Source organism: Phocoena sinus, chromosome 6 (genome assembly GCF_008692025.1).
Source record: "Phocoena sinus isolate mPhoSin1 chromosome 6, mPhoSin1.pri, whole genome shotgun sequence".
In the NCBI taxonomy this organism is placed as follows: domain Eukaryota; kingdom Metazoa; phylum Chordata; class Mammalia; order Artiodactyla; family Phocoenidae; genus Phocoena; species Phocoena sinus.
The window spans coordinates 82513288-82528639 of NC_045768.1; the positions used below are offsets into that span (position 1 = coordinate 82513288).

General features: G+C 41.6%; 1 protein-coding gene across 1 annotated transcript in view; it reads right to left on the minus strand.

The window, feature by feature from the left end:
* Positions 1 to 15352, minus strand: part of FRMD3 (FERM domain containing 3) — a 307038-nt gene that overhangs the window by 152465 nt on the left and 139221 nt on the right. Inside the window, exon 2 of the mRNA XM_032634061.1 lies at positions 3490 to 3594. Coding sequence (XP_032489952.1) covers positions 3490 to 3594 — 105 coding nt within the window. The remainder of the gene's footprint in view (positions 1 to 3489; positions 3595 to 15352) is intronic.

Genomic DNA, 15352 nt, shown 5'->3' on the forward strand with positions numbered 1-15352 from the left:
TTAGTTGCTCCGTGGCATTTGGGAATTTCCCGGACCAGGGCTAGAACCCATGTCCCCTGAATTGGCAGGAGGATTCTTATCCACTATGCCACCAGGGAAGCCCCCTGTCACTTGTTTTTGAACTCCAATTGTTCCAGTTTTGGTCATTGGCAGTTCTTTCACATTGGCTCTGTGCCTTTCCTAGTGCCCTACATTTTGTTTTTTGAGTAATTTTTTACTTCCTGGTGCCACAAGATGCTCCAAGCTCACCCTGTGATTTCACTACCCCAGCCCAAGAATCAGCCTTTTCTGCAAGGAGCCCTTCTTCCTTTTATTAGAGCATGGTATTTGAAACCAAGATCTGAAGGCTAGGTGTACTTATTACTACAGTGGTGTCATTGCCTCTAAGTCATCTCAGCAGGTGGGACTTGGAAATATATGTAAACTTACTAACCCCCCACCCCAATACACACACACTCACACACACACACCCCTTATATTTATTTCTGTATTTATCTATGTATATTAAAAAACATGGGTTCATATTGATATCCCTGATTCTAATTCTAAAGACTTTGCTTAATATTTTATCCAGTATCTCCCCAACGAGAGGGTCAAGAGGAATGAAAAAGGCTTATGCATTTAAATGGTGTCCAGCTATTGTGTAGACTAAGGGTCAGCAAACTATGGCCGACTGCCTATTTTTGTGAAATACTTTCACTGGAAAAAAGTTTTGTTTTTTGTTTGTTTGTTGGTTTGTTTTGCGGTACGCGGGGCTCTCACTGTTGTGGCCTCTCCCATTGCGGAGCACAGGCTCTGGACGCGCAGGCTCAGCGGCCATGGCTCACGGGCCTAGCCGCCCCGCAGCATGTGGGATCTTCCCGGACTGGCGCATGAACTCATGTCCCCTGCATCGGCAGGCGGACTCTCAACCACTGCGCCACCAGGGAAGCCCTGGAAAAAAGTTTTATTGGAACACAGACACATCCATTAATTTAGGTATTGTCTATGGCCACTTTCCACTAGAAATTAATAATTGAGTAATTACAACAGAAGTTTTTTGAGTTGTAAAGCTGCAAATATTTTCTATCTAGCCCTTTACGGAAAGGGTTTACAGATCCCTAGTCTAGGCTATGTTTCAAATTTTCATCTGAGAGATGAAATGGAAAGAGTATGGGCTCAGATTCCATCCTTCCTCTTATAATTACTAGCCATAGGCAAGCCACTGACCCTCTCTGTGCCTCAGTTTCCCCTTCCTTGAAGTGTTTTGGGGAACACTAAAGATCATATGATAAAATCCCTGGCATATAATAAATGCTCAACTAATGGTAGCCAGAGTTACTTCTGCAGGTGGCTTTTTAGAATTTTGCACAAATATAATCTATTTTCAGTCGTGCTTAGATGACTAATATAGTTCATAGAGCCTGTTTGGCCATGGGGACTCTGAACCATAATTCTAAATTCAAATACTCACTGCATCACTTACTACCTGTGGGACCTTGGGCAAGTAACAATGTTTTTGAGCCTGTTTCTCCCTCCATACAAGGGTAATATATTCATAGGCCATAAGAAATTATGTCTATAAACATCTTTATGCCATGGTCCCCCAAACCGGTCAGGAGACCAAGCTGGGATGAATGCATCAAAATTAGAATCAAGATGTCTTAAAATACATCTTCCTGACCCCTAGCCCCAGGAATTCTGATTCAGGAGGTCTAGAATAAGGTCCACACTAAGCATTTTTAGCAAATACCTAAACTGAATTAGTTGCAGGGCCAGGTCTGGGAATCACTGTTACTCAGTAGTAAACACCAGGCAAATTCCCTCTGTGATCTCATGTCAGCTCTACATCCTCATAGTGTCCTGCTACCTTCCTCTCATTCAGATAAATGCTTGGCCCATTCAAGGCTTCCTCAAGTGCTACAGGAAACCCAAATCTCCTTCTTCTGAGCCACTGCATTATATCCCTTTATAGAGGATTAGGTCCTACTGAGAGGTCAATAAGATTCTCCATGTTTCAGAAGATTAATCTATTCCTTCAACATCCTCCTCCTTTACAAAAATACACTCTGTGAGTCTCTCCCTCATTGTATTAGTCAGTAAATACAAAACCAAGAACCAGGTGGGGTTGTGAGGAGGGGAAAAGGGGACAGCAAGATGACCAGAGACACTGGTAAGGAGGAGAGCAAATTAAAGAAGGCAGTCATCCCCAGCTAACCCCTTCACACTTTGCCCTGCTTGTCAGTAGGGCAGGGTAAGAAACACAGGCTGGAGCAGGTACAGGGCCTTTTAACCCATAGCTGGGACCCACCGTAGGGTTGAGGAATGAGAAACCCTAAGTGGTAGGAGCTGGGATGGAGATTCCTGGGGTCTTTTGACGTGAGGGACACACATCACTGTGAGTTCAGCACATGCCATACCCGAACACTCTTAGGCTGGTACACTGGCTCAAAAGCCAAGACTCCACTGCTCACTCTTATGCATCAACAGAGACCAGGAAGGATAGGTGTGTCCAGGAGCAGGAATACAATGGAGGCTGTCAAATTTAGTGGCGCCCAAGGAGCAGCTTGCAAACTATCTTAACCCATCATCTGCCAAAGCTTTTTTAAAAAATGACATAAAATTAACATAAAATTAACCATTTTAGGGCTTCCCTGGTGGCGCAGTGGTTGAGAATCTGCCTGCCAATGCAGGGGACATGGGTTCGAGCCCTGGTCTGGGAAGATCCTACATGCCGTGGAGCAACTCGGTCCGTGAGCCACAACTACTGAGCCTGCGCAGCTGAAGCTTGTGCTCCGCAACACGAGAGGCCGCGACAATGAGAGGCCCGCGCGCCGCGATGAAGAGTGGTCCCTGCTCGACGCAACTAGAGAAAGCCCTCACACAGAAATGAAGACCCAACACAGCCTAAATAAATAAATAAATTTATATAAAAAAAATTAACCATTTTAAAGTGTACACTTCAGTGGCATTTAGTACACTCACAATGTTGTATATCTATCACCTCTATCGTTTCAAACATTTTCATCATCCCCAAAAGAAAACCTCATGCCATTAAAACAGTCACCCGCTTGTTCCTCTCTCTACCAATAACTTTTTATAGTGAGGGGTGGATTTTCTCTGTAATGAGATTTTATGTAGCCACTGTTTGAGAAGCTTTGGCAAACTCTGGGTTCAAAGGGCACAAGAACATTCTCTCTTCAACCAGGTGGGAGCAGCTTTCTGGAAAGCCCTAATGTTAAGTTTCCCTTCCCCCTGTGTCATTCAGTCCAGTGGGAACAGTGCCAGATTCTTATACGCAACTACACACACACACACACACACACACACACACACACACACACACACACACACACGTGTGTGCGCAAACACATACCCAGGCTGGTAAGTTTCATGTGGTCAATAACCATGAGAACAAGTGCACCACAACTGCTCTGAGAAGAACCTATTCAGCACCCCAAAGCCTGAGTGACCCCCCCAAAATGGGTCCAGATAGTGGTCAGCTCTTACCCGCTGCTTCTCTGGGTCCACAAAACGAATGCCAAAGTAGTCCTTCTCCAGCAAGCTGTAGTAGTTGCAGATGTGGTCAATAAGAAACTGCCCTTTGGTCTCCCTCTGCAAAAGAAGCACATTTATGTTTCAGCCAGAGTTTGCCTTGTACATTGATGTCTAAAATGTGCCTCATTCACTCGCATACATCTGTGCTAAGAGAGATGAATTCACTCACCCTGCTCTCTGGAGCAGGAGCTTCCAAACTCTTAACTGCAATCCACAGTGAGAAATTCATTTTATACTGTAAGCCATTACACACACACACACACACACACACACACACACACACACGCACACACAAAACCAAAGGAACACCAAAAAGGGGAACCAAAAGGATACCAAACAATACCCTGCCTAGGTGCAACACACTCTACTATGTTCTATTTCATCCTAGCGTATGCCATTTAATTTTTCTAACGCTATTTATGATTCAGAACACTGATTTCACAACTCAACACCTAGTAGAGATCCACAGTTTGTAAAACCACACACAATTCCAAATACAATGCACCTGGCTGCTTGCTTTAACTGCTCATTCGGTCCTCACAACAATCCTGCAAGGAAGGTGCCATTTTATATCTGAAGAGAGGCTCAGTGGCTTACCCAAAGTCACACAACATGTATGGAGCAAAGAAGGATTTGACCCAGGTCACCAGGCTATAGAATCCAGGCTCCATGCCACTTTGCCTCTCTGGAACATTGGTTAATGTATTGTGACTCTGCTAGAACACAGGGTCTGGATGGTATGGAAATGCAATGAATGTATCAGATAGAACACCCCAACTCCCACCAGGAAAGGTGGAAAACTTGCTGCCTCAGGCCTCACAGCCTCCACATCACACCCATAAATCAACACAGAAAGGCACTGAGGTAGACTGGGGCGGGGAGTCCAGGACTGGGATTCAGAGACAGGTCTGGGTGACCTTGAGCAAACTCCCCAGCTGTTTCCACATCGGTAAAATGAGTTGGTTGGACTAGATTTCTCAGTTGGCTAGATTATTTTTCCTTCTAAAACTCTATGAGTAAGAGAAGTATTAGCCAAATCTGATTAAGATAAATACCATTACAACAAAACTCCCTAAGAGCAAAGACCCTTCCAAGCCCTCATCAGGACATTTGATAACTTTCTGCTTCAATCAAAGTTGCTGACAGACCCATGGAATGTTTTAGGGATGGAATGTGACCTACAAAAATAAATGAAGAAATCAGAGACATTAAGTGAAGCCACTCTTCCAATCCACTAAAAATAATTTTGGAAGATCAGTTTGGTCTATGCTACCTGATTATCTTTTCTTCAGAAACCACTACCACCAGCTTGGGGAGTTGACGCTGGCCTGGGATGCACCGCACTGAACAAAGGTCTGGGGCTTATAAGCACATACTGTGATATGAAGCCTCCATTTTCCTGAAATCACTTTTGAGTATAATTTTGGATGAGCTTCGAACCTTTACTTTCTTTATAAAAGAACCCATTCGATGTAGCTCACAGGGAACAAAACATCAAAATGGAATTTGTTTTTAGATTTCTGTAATTGTTTTTAACCCAGAAGGCTCAAACGACAAGCTATATCTGATGACAGCTAAATTCAATGCCCAGAATATAATCAATGGATATAGTTCCTTTCATAGATTTATTCTGCAACCCATCCATCTGAGAGGCTGCTGCAGGATCAAATCACTGAACATAACACGTGAGTTCATCATTTTATGACTGGATTGCCAAGCTCTCCAAAGCAGAATTTACTATGGTGGACTACCCCCAACATATGCGAGACACACAAGACATGTGGGTTAAGGCAATGCCTTGTAATGACGTGGGACCTTGATTGTGTATGACAGCTACTGTGCCCTGAAGAAGATGTAGTACTCCGATGCACAACAAAGATTATTTATTTTTAGTGATTAAACACAGCAACCAATATATACTCTACAGCAATATCTCAGACTACCTAAGATCCTTGAGAGAAGGAAATACCACAGCAGACAATGTAATGACTGGATAATACAACTGCGTCTGAAACAGGGGTCAATGCCTTCCGCAAAAGCAGGTGAGGCCAGTTCCCATGGGTCCAGGCCACCAGGTGGGTTCCAGGTCTCTGCTCCTCAGAGCACCACCCTCAGTCCAGCAATACTGTAGCAAATTCAGCATCACCCGGGAGGGAGCTTGTTGGAAACACAGAATTTCAGGCACTGTCCCAGACCAACCTAACCTAACCTGCATTTCCCTCAGTTATTCATATGCTCATGCATGTTTGAGAAGCACTGGTCTAGAGGAATTTTCCCAACATGGGAAAAGTGTAAGAATTGTACCTGTCTCCAGAGCCCACTAGGAAAAATGCCCATTTTCCCATGAGAATTGTCCATTCCTCAACTCAGAAAAATCAAAGGTTTTTCCAGTCTAGAGAACACAAACTGCCCCTGAATCTGCAGGCTGCCAGCCAACCTCATCATCTCGAGATGCTCTATGTCGCTGCTTCGTGCCAAGGAAGCCAGTTTACAGCCTCACGTTCTGCTCTGTTCCACTCCTGCCTGGAGAGCTGGACAATGTTCTTAAGTCATGTAAGTACCTATCATTATCATTTCTGTGCATTCAGCCCAGCTCTTGCACTAAACAAAAGGCCACCCAGGCCCAGTACCAAGAGTTGAAAGAGTTTGTTCAGGTATGTTATGTGAGGGTGCAGAATCCAGCTGCCAGCCTCACACATCTCACTTCAGGGAAGGAGCTTGGAGGTGAGCACTGGTTCTTCCCCCTACCTCCCACTGCTGGAACTCTGTTGAACTAACCCAAACCCTCCACTCACTTCCTCCTGGTGTTTCTGAGGGGAGAGGCCATTGTTCACACCCTATCCTGCTACCTAAGCCAGTACCTGGCACACTGAGTGTGATCGAATGAATAAATGGGGCACTGCTTTCTCTCATGGAAAACTTGGGTTCTGGAAACTAACAGTGAGCCTCAGGTAAGACAACACAGTCCTCGTGTTAGAGACTCCTCAAACTTAGTACAATTAGCCAAACTTCACCCTAATCCATCAAGGTCTACATGGAGAAGTGCTAACCAAAGATTTCAAGTATAAGGACTTCTTTATAATGTCAAACTTTTGTTGATTCTCCGACAAGATATTAGTTATATTTCCAGTACCAACTGAAGAGGGAAGAAAAATTAAATAGCTAATATAACTTCCTTAGAGCTGTTACCCAAGTTGTGTTTTATTAATCACAACAGCATTTCACACATGTGGAAAACAATAGGGCACAAATGTGTGAGCAGGGCCTCCTTCAGGGGTCAGCTGGATGTTATGCCTCAAGAAAGTGCCTGAAGTATAGACTTCTTTTTTTAAACATCTTTATTGCAGTATAATTGCTTTACAATGGTGTGTTAGTTTCTGCTGTTTAACAAAGTGAATCAGTTATACATACACATATATCCCCTATCTCTTCCCTTTTGCGTCTCCCTCCCTCCCACCCTCCCTATCCCACCCCTCTAGGTGGTCACAAAGCACCAAGTTGATCTCCCTGTGCTATGTGGCTGCTTCCCACTAGCTATCTATTTTACATTTGGTAGTGTATATACGTCCATGCCACTCTCTCACTTTGTCCCAGCTTACCCTTCCACCTCCCCATGTCCTCAAGTCCATTCTCTAGTAGGTCTGCCTCTGTATTCCCGTCCTGTCCCTAGGTTCTTCATAAACTTTTTTTTTTTTTTTTAGATTCCAGAAATATAGACTTTTGATGCCATCTCTAAATGAGGTTATACAATCTCAGGGCTGAAAGAATAATTTGTTCACCATACATAGTTAAACTGGTGTCCCAATACTGGCTCTCACCACCTATAATGCACAGTGAATTGACTTCTTTTTTTTTTTTTTTTTGCGGTACGCGGACCTCTCACTGTTGTGGCCTCTCCCTTTGCGGAGCACAGGCTCCGGACGCGCAGGCTCAGCGGCCATGGCTCATGGGCCCAGCCACTCCGCGGCATGTGGGATCCTCCCGGACCGGGGCACAAACCCGTGTCCCCTGCATCGGCAGGCAGACTCTCAACCACTGTGCCACCAGGGAAGCCCTGAATTGATATTTTTATAAAGACTATACTAAAATATTATAAATATAGTTGTAATATTTTTAATGTGTTAAAAAGCTAAACCAATCTAGCCAAGGTGTGGTCTGTGGACAGGGCTGGAATGTAAAATCTTTGTTACCAGTCTTTCATAAGTGGAGAAATTAAGAGTAATTTATTTTATTGTGTTTTCTACAAGTATTAGTCCAAATCAGATTGGGGGAACAAGATCTAGTTCTAGTTTCTCACCACAGACAGTTTGATGGGCTGCCATGTTTGAGGGTTTGGTTTGGGATTTCTTTACCCCAGAAACCTCAAAGTATGAAGGGGGCTAGGCCCTCTCTCCATTTTCTTTGTCCAGTTTTTGTGGACAAATTCTTGGTATGCGTGTGGATCCCTGAACTCCTTGCAATAATTCCACATTCTCTCAGCGTTCTCTCCCACAGACTGGAAAGGAACCTAATTTTTGTAATCACAAACCAGACTATTTTTCAGAAAATCCCATCTCTCCTTCCCACCCCAAAGCATGTATTAGAAAGCCTTAAGCAAGTCATGAAATCTCTGAGGCTTAGTTGCTTCTTGTATGAAAGGGGAATAACAATGATAACTTCCAAATCTACCCCACCAGATTATTTTGGGGCTCATTCACATATTTGTTAAGCATCTATTATACAGCAGGCATTGGGATAGGAATTAGAGAAAAAGAGTGAGCAAAACACAATTTATAATCTCACAGACCTTAAAACCCCGTGGTTTGTAAAATGTGAAAGCATTTTTGCAAACTGCAAAGCACTATACCAATGTAAGATGCCATTACTAATAATATTAAGAATTATTGTAATCTTAAATCTTTGTCTCCAGTTTCATAGATCAAGATATAAAGAAGTTAAGAGGAATAGTGTTGACCTCCCAGAACTGGCCTGTGTGGGTGAGAAAGTGAACAAAGAGACAAAGAGCTCATTATTTTTGCTTAACTCCTCTGGCAGCCAATTGCTGGTGATTCATTTACTTCAACTCCCTGGTTCAATGGCAAAGCTAAAATAACAATAAATGTGTGCTTAAAGAGAAAGAACAAGCGAAGTCAACTGGCTAAGTCAGCCATGGCTTGTCTTCATTGAAAAAGTATGGCAGATTTCAATCCTTAATTCCTAAAACACTAGGTCAAGATGTTTGTTTGTTTAGCTGGAAGTATTCCTTTTTTATGTAAAAGTTTTAAAAACTTTTATTGAAACATAGTTGATTTATAGTGTTGTGTTAGTTTCAGGTGTACAGCAAAGTGATTCAGTTATACATATATATATACATATACATATATATATATTCAAGACATTTTCATACCTTTTAGATATTGGTTAAATGAGGAAAAGAGTACCAACCCCCAAAATACTTAATGTGTTGCTATAAACCAACACTTAAAGTTTGAAAAGGTAACTTCAGGAATGAAGGTTTCAACATAATAATGATAATTACTATATATTAAACACTGTACACCAAGAACCGTGTTACACACTTGCATTTAATCTCTGGATAACACACTGAGGTAATTCATGTCCTCCCCGTGTTACAGATTTTTTAAAGGGACTCAGAAAAGTTAAGTTTGTTTGTAAGTGTGTCAAACCCAGGTCCAACACAGTGCCCAAGCAGTTGTAGGAACTCAATTTGCCTATCTGACCTCTATTCTCTATGCGGAGACAGAAGAAAAACAACAACATGAGGATTTGGGAACAGTATCAAGTGCCCCAATTACTAGAATTTGGAAATTGGCAGGAAGAAGCACTGGGTTATCAACCACCACACCAGACCCAGAGAGACGCAGTTTTATAAAATACAAACCACATTGTCATAGATGTCATTGGTTAATTGCCCAGCACCCACACACCCCTTTGCCTTTCCTAAAGAACCCAGATTTTGTTCAGGTATGCACATATGTGTGCACACACCTAATACATACATACACACACAGGTAGACGCAAAGCCCATAAGCCTCAGGAAACTATAATCCACCCTTACCTCCAGGGCTCAAGCTCAGCTGGTATAAAGGTAATCTCATCCCTCTTGTCTGATTGGCTCAGGAAAGGACACAGGACCTAGTTTAGGCCAATGAGACATGAGGAGCAATTGACCATGTTTTCTGGGACGGCTCTTGTTTACTCTTCTGAAAAAGCTTATGGAAGAGACTTTCCGTTCTCTCTGGATGATGTGACATAAAGGCGTGAGGCCTTGAACTGCTGCAGCCATTCTGAAACCAGCTTGGGGATGAAGGTAACCCTGGGTGGAGCCAAAATATTTACAAGGAAAGTGGAGCTTGTGTTTCCAGATGATCAATCATGAAGCTCACGCTAAGTGTGAACTTCCAAGGATGCCAACAAAATTCCTCGTTTTTCAGCCAGTACAAGTTGATTTTTCTGCTTGTTGCACCCAAAATGTTGACTCTGGAGAGAAGGTAAACCAGTGCCTCAGGCCAAGTAGGAGAGCACAGAAAGGACAAGAGTGCTGGTGTGAAACACAATTAGAGGTTATTGACTAATGAACCAGAGAGCTAAGTCCATCTACCGACAGGTTCTATTTGGCCAGCACAGTGCTTCTGTACCTTTAAACTGGGAGACTGCACATGAAATCTGGATGCTGGCTGCTCTTGAAAAGGTGGAGGGTCTGGAAACTAGGCCATGAAGGTCTGCTGAGCTCGGGAATGGCTGCCCCTTCTGGCGGCGGGGGTGGGGGGAGTTGGGGGTCTTACATCCGTTCCATCATCTTCCACATCTTCCACTTCCCTTACTTCCCTGATCCCCAGAGGAATTTGAGTTTACAACCCTGACCTGAGGCAAACTAGAGGCTTTCGAAAGGGTTCCTTGAAAGAGTTTTCCTTGGAACTGCTCAGAAGCACCCTCACAGCCAGAAAAAGTCCTCAGTGGACACAGCTTTGAGTTGCCCTCTGAGGCCATCCAGCCACTGAAATCCTAGGACCTTTGAGGGAAGAAGGGTCCAACATAGACCAGACTTCAGGGAGGATCACTGAGATGAGGGGAGCAGCCAGTGGTCTGAAGAATGAGAGCATCGACCAGGATGCTGGAAACAGTTCATTTTGGGGCTGGTACTGTGCCCCCAGGAACTCTCTCTGACAAACAGAAGTGGGGCTGCCAGACCTAGTTTTCTAGTAATAAAAGTTGTGAGGTTCTTGTTCAAAGGGCCCTTTTGTTTGGCACTCTATGCTTGCAGGAGTTGCTCTTGAAAAGGGGCAGCCCCCATGGATGCACATCTAAGGAAGAGCAGACTTGTCAGTCGCTGCTAAGTCTTCTACCTGGGAAGGAAGAATCTAATTCCCATCTGGATACCTAGAAACTCCAAGTGGGGCCTCTAGACAATTATAAGGCCTGAAACAGCAACTGAACACTCATTTTGCTGCCAGGAGCGTGTCTTCTAGGGACAGGTGGTTGCATTTCTTGCATGAATTAAGGGCCTCAATCCATTCACCTTCACTGACAGATGAACAAAGAATACTAATGAGAAACTGGCAAACTAAGTAGTTCTGCTTCCATTGTGAAGGATAAGCATTTGTTAATTTAAGAAAGATTATGGCTTGATTGAATAACATAAAAATGCTCTGTTTATATCTGTGCTCTAAAAATTCAAGCATATTTATGTAAATTCATACTTTTTGTTATGGTGGGCACCACAGCTTTAACCAAAACAGAGCAACTCTTTAGAAAGAAATTAGCTTTTATAATTGGAATTTAAATAGCAAGTGATATTTCACTCTGTTGATTGTTCCTTCCCACTGCAGCCAGTAACTGGTATTTAATATCTGGCTGTGACATATATTCAGAAAATTGCATCATTCTCAGACAGTGAGGAAAGAAGTAATATTAAAGCTTTTAAAATGGGGAGAAATGTAAAAGAAAAAAAGAATAGCGGGATCTCTCATGGTTCAATCTGTGGTTCTCACACAGAAATTAAAAGTTTTGATTTGTGTTATTCAAATCTTTTCAGATGTAGGAAAGGTAAAACCAAGGTTTCCAGAAGCTGTGGCACCTAATTCCGAATACACATCTGCTTTATAGTAATAATCAGTATATTACGGCTGAGATAATTAGGAAAACATAGGCTAGATCAATTAAAGGCATTTTTGTGGACCATACATACTCATAAGGTGGGGGAAGGGAAGGCATGGTTATGACTGTAGCAGTGACTGAAAAGCTAGAAAATAGCAAAACAACTACCAAAGCCAGACATTTACTGGGGGTAAAAACCAATAATTGCCTGAAAGTATCTGGCTAAAAAAATACAGGCAAGACACAAGTGGTCACCTAGACCCACCAGGGTCTTTGGTAGAAAGTCAAAACCAACTGCCTATCTCAGTTCTATGGCAGCCTGTACACACTCTGAGGAGACAGAAACAGACTGCCATCCTCACAGCTAGAGGCTTAGTAGTATCAAGGCTGGGGAAGATAAAGGAGCCCTATGGAAGAAAGACAAAGAAACAGTGCATCTACAGAAGGTAAAGCAGCCAGAATGGGTTGGCCAATCCATTGCCCAAGTCCTGACTGCTGTCTTCTGAAGGAGTGTCATATGGCTGAGCAGGCAGAGTGGTTTGGAATCAGTAATGCTTCCATCTCTTTGTTTTTCTTCTGGGTGTTTTCCACCTCGGTTACCTCTCCAGTGTTCCACAGCTTTCATCCTAAAGGATGGCTTGTGTGTCCGTGCTCAATCAGAGGGCCGTTTCTATTCTAACTGGCACACAGATCCATCCCAATGTTTGGGGAATCATATTTGACGTGTCAGCTGTTCTTAGCAATTTCTGCCACTGCTCAGTACTCAAAAGGTTCTTCCTTCCACATCTTTTATTCTTCTTCCTATATCAGGGTGTAGTGCCATTGCCAAGCCCAATTCTTGAAGGCACTCACCTCTGAATAATTTTAGGGTTTTCCAACTCCAAACCTTTCCACAATTTCGAAAAGTGTTCTTTTTAAAAAAATCTCATGCTGAGGACTCAAAGGCTCAGACAGCCTAATTAATTTATTCAAGGTCAACACAACTAGAAAGTAGCAGAGTCAGTATTTAAACCCAGGTCTGCTTGATTTGGTTATTATAGCCAATGATTGCAAAGAAATAAGATCCTTAACTTGATAAAGAACATCTTATAGCTAACATCATACTTAATGGAGAAAAACTAGATGCTTTAAACCTACAGCTAACATCGTACTCAATGGTGAGAAACCAGATGTTTCTTCACTAAGATCGAGAACAAGGCAAGGATGTTCCCTCTCACTACTTCTATTTGACAACATGCTGAAAGTTCTAGTTAATGCAGTAATATAAGAAGGAAATAAAAGATTGGGAAGGAAGGAATAAAAACTGTCTTTATTTGAAGATTAAGTGATCATCTATGTAGAAAATCCAAAAGAATAGACAAAAAAAAAAAAATTTCCTGGAACTAATAAGTGATTATAGCAAGGTTGCAGGATACAAAGCTAAATATACAAAAGTGAATTGTTTTCCTATATATCAGCAAAGAACAATTGGAAGTTGAAATTAAAACCACTTACATTAGCACCAAAACCGTTAAATACTTAGGTACAAATGTGTACAAAATCTATGTGAGGAAAACTACAAAATTCAGATGAAAGAAACAAAAGAAGATCTAACTAAAAGAAAGATATTCCATGTTAATGTAGATAAGACTTAATGTTGCCAAGATGTCAGTTCCTCCCAACTTGATCTACAAATTCAAAGCAAGCCCAATCAAAATCTCAGCAGTTACTTTGTGTATATCAACAATTTGATTCTAATATTAGTACAGAAAGAGGAAAAGATCCAGAATAGCCAGCACAATATTGGTGAAGAACAAAGTCAGAGGACTGACACTACCCAACTCCAAGACTAACTACAAAGTTTCAGTGATCAAGACAGTGCGGTACTGGCAGGAGAATTGCCAAATAAAGCAAAAAGCAGAATTGAGAGCCCACACCAATAGAGTCCAGAAATAGACCCACACAAATAAAGTCAACTAATCTTTGACAAAGGGGCAAAGACAATTCAATTGAGAAAGGACAGTCTTTTCAACAAACGGTGCTGAACAACTAGAAATACACATGCAAAAAAAACTCAAAATGGATTATAGACCTAAATGTAAACGACAAAACTATAAAACCTCTAGAAGGAAACACAGGACAAAATCTAGGTGACCTGAGTTTGTAATGGCTTTTTAGATACAATCCAAAAAGCATGATCTGTGACAGAAAAAATTGATAAGTTGGCCTTCATTAAAATTTAAAACATCTGCTATGCAAAAGAAACTGTTAAGAGAATGAAAAACTAAGCCACAGACTTGGAGAAAGTGTTTGCAAAACACATATCTGACAAAGGACCTGTATCCAAATATATACAAAGCACTCTTATAATTCAGCAATATGATACAAACAACTCAGTTTAAAAGTGGGCAAAAGATCTTAACAGACACTTCACCAGAGAAGATATACAGATGGCAAATAACACATGAAAATATGCTCCACATCGTACGTCATTAGGGACTTGCAAATTAAAACAACAATGCGATACCACCACACACCTATTAGATGGCTAAAATCCAAAACACTGACAACACCGAATGCTGACAAGAACGTGCAGCAACAGGAACTCTCATTCACTCCTGGTGGAAATCTAAAATGGTACAGCCACTTCCAAAGACAGTTTGGCTATTTCTTACAAAGTTAAATGTAAGCTCAATCCAGTAATTTTGCTCCTAGGTGTTTACCCAAATGAGTCAAACACTTATGTCCACACAAAAACGTGTACACAAGTGTTTATAGCAGCTTTATTCATAACTGCCAAAAATTGGAAGCAACCAAGATGTCCTTCAATAGGTAAATGGATAAACAAACTGGTACATCCATATAATAGGATATTATTCAGTGATAAAAAGAAATTCGCTTTTACGCCATGAAAAATGAAGGAATCTTAAATGCAAATTGTTAAGTGAAAAAAGCTAGTGTGAAAAGGCTACCTATTATATTGCATACAAATGACATTCTGGAAAAGGCAAAACTATATAGACAGTAAAAAGATCAGTGGCTACTGCAGTGGGAAGGGGAATGAAGAGATGAAACACACAATTTTAGGGCAGTGAAACTATTCTGTATGACACTTTAACGGTGGATATATGACATAATATATTTGTCAAAATCCGTAGACTGTATAACACAAAGTGGAACCCTAATATAAACTATGGAATTTAGTTGATAACGATAATGTATCACTATTGGTCCATCAATTTAACAAATGTACCACACTAATTAATGCAAGATGTTAGTAACAGGGGAAACTGGGGGTGGGGTAATGATTATATAGAAACTCTACTTTCTGCTCAAATTTTCTATAAACCTAAAACTACTCTAAAGCATAAAGTCTATTAATTTAAAAAGGAAGAAGAAAAAGGTTGGGGAGGGAGGAGGGAGGGAAGAAGGAAACCAGCAGAGCACCTCAGGGTACATGAACATAAAAACTGCAACTCAGGAGACAGACCAAGGGAATAAATTCAACAAAATAATCTTGTAATTATTCAAAGTGAACATAAAGATCTTCTCTTTCATTATTTAAAGTTCCAAAGGGGAAAAGTACAGTTTTAAGCAAACTCCACTCCAGCAGCTGAGACAAGATTTTAAGTAAAGGGCTTTCAAGCTGTCTTCATTAATCAATACTTCCAGAATTTAAGTACATCTTCACTTAACACCTGTTTTTTCCCTTAGTCTATCCTATGACCTGCAACATTTG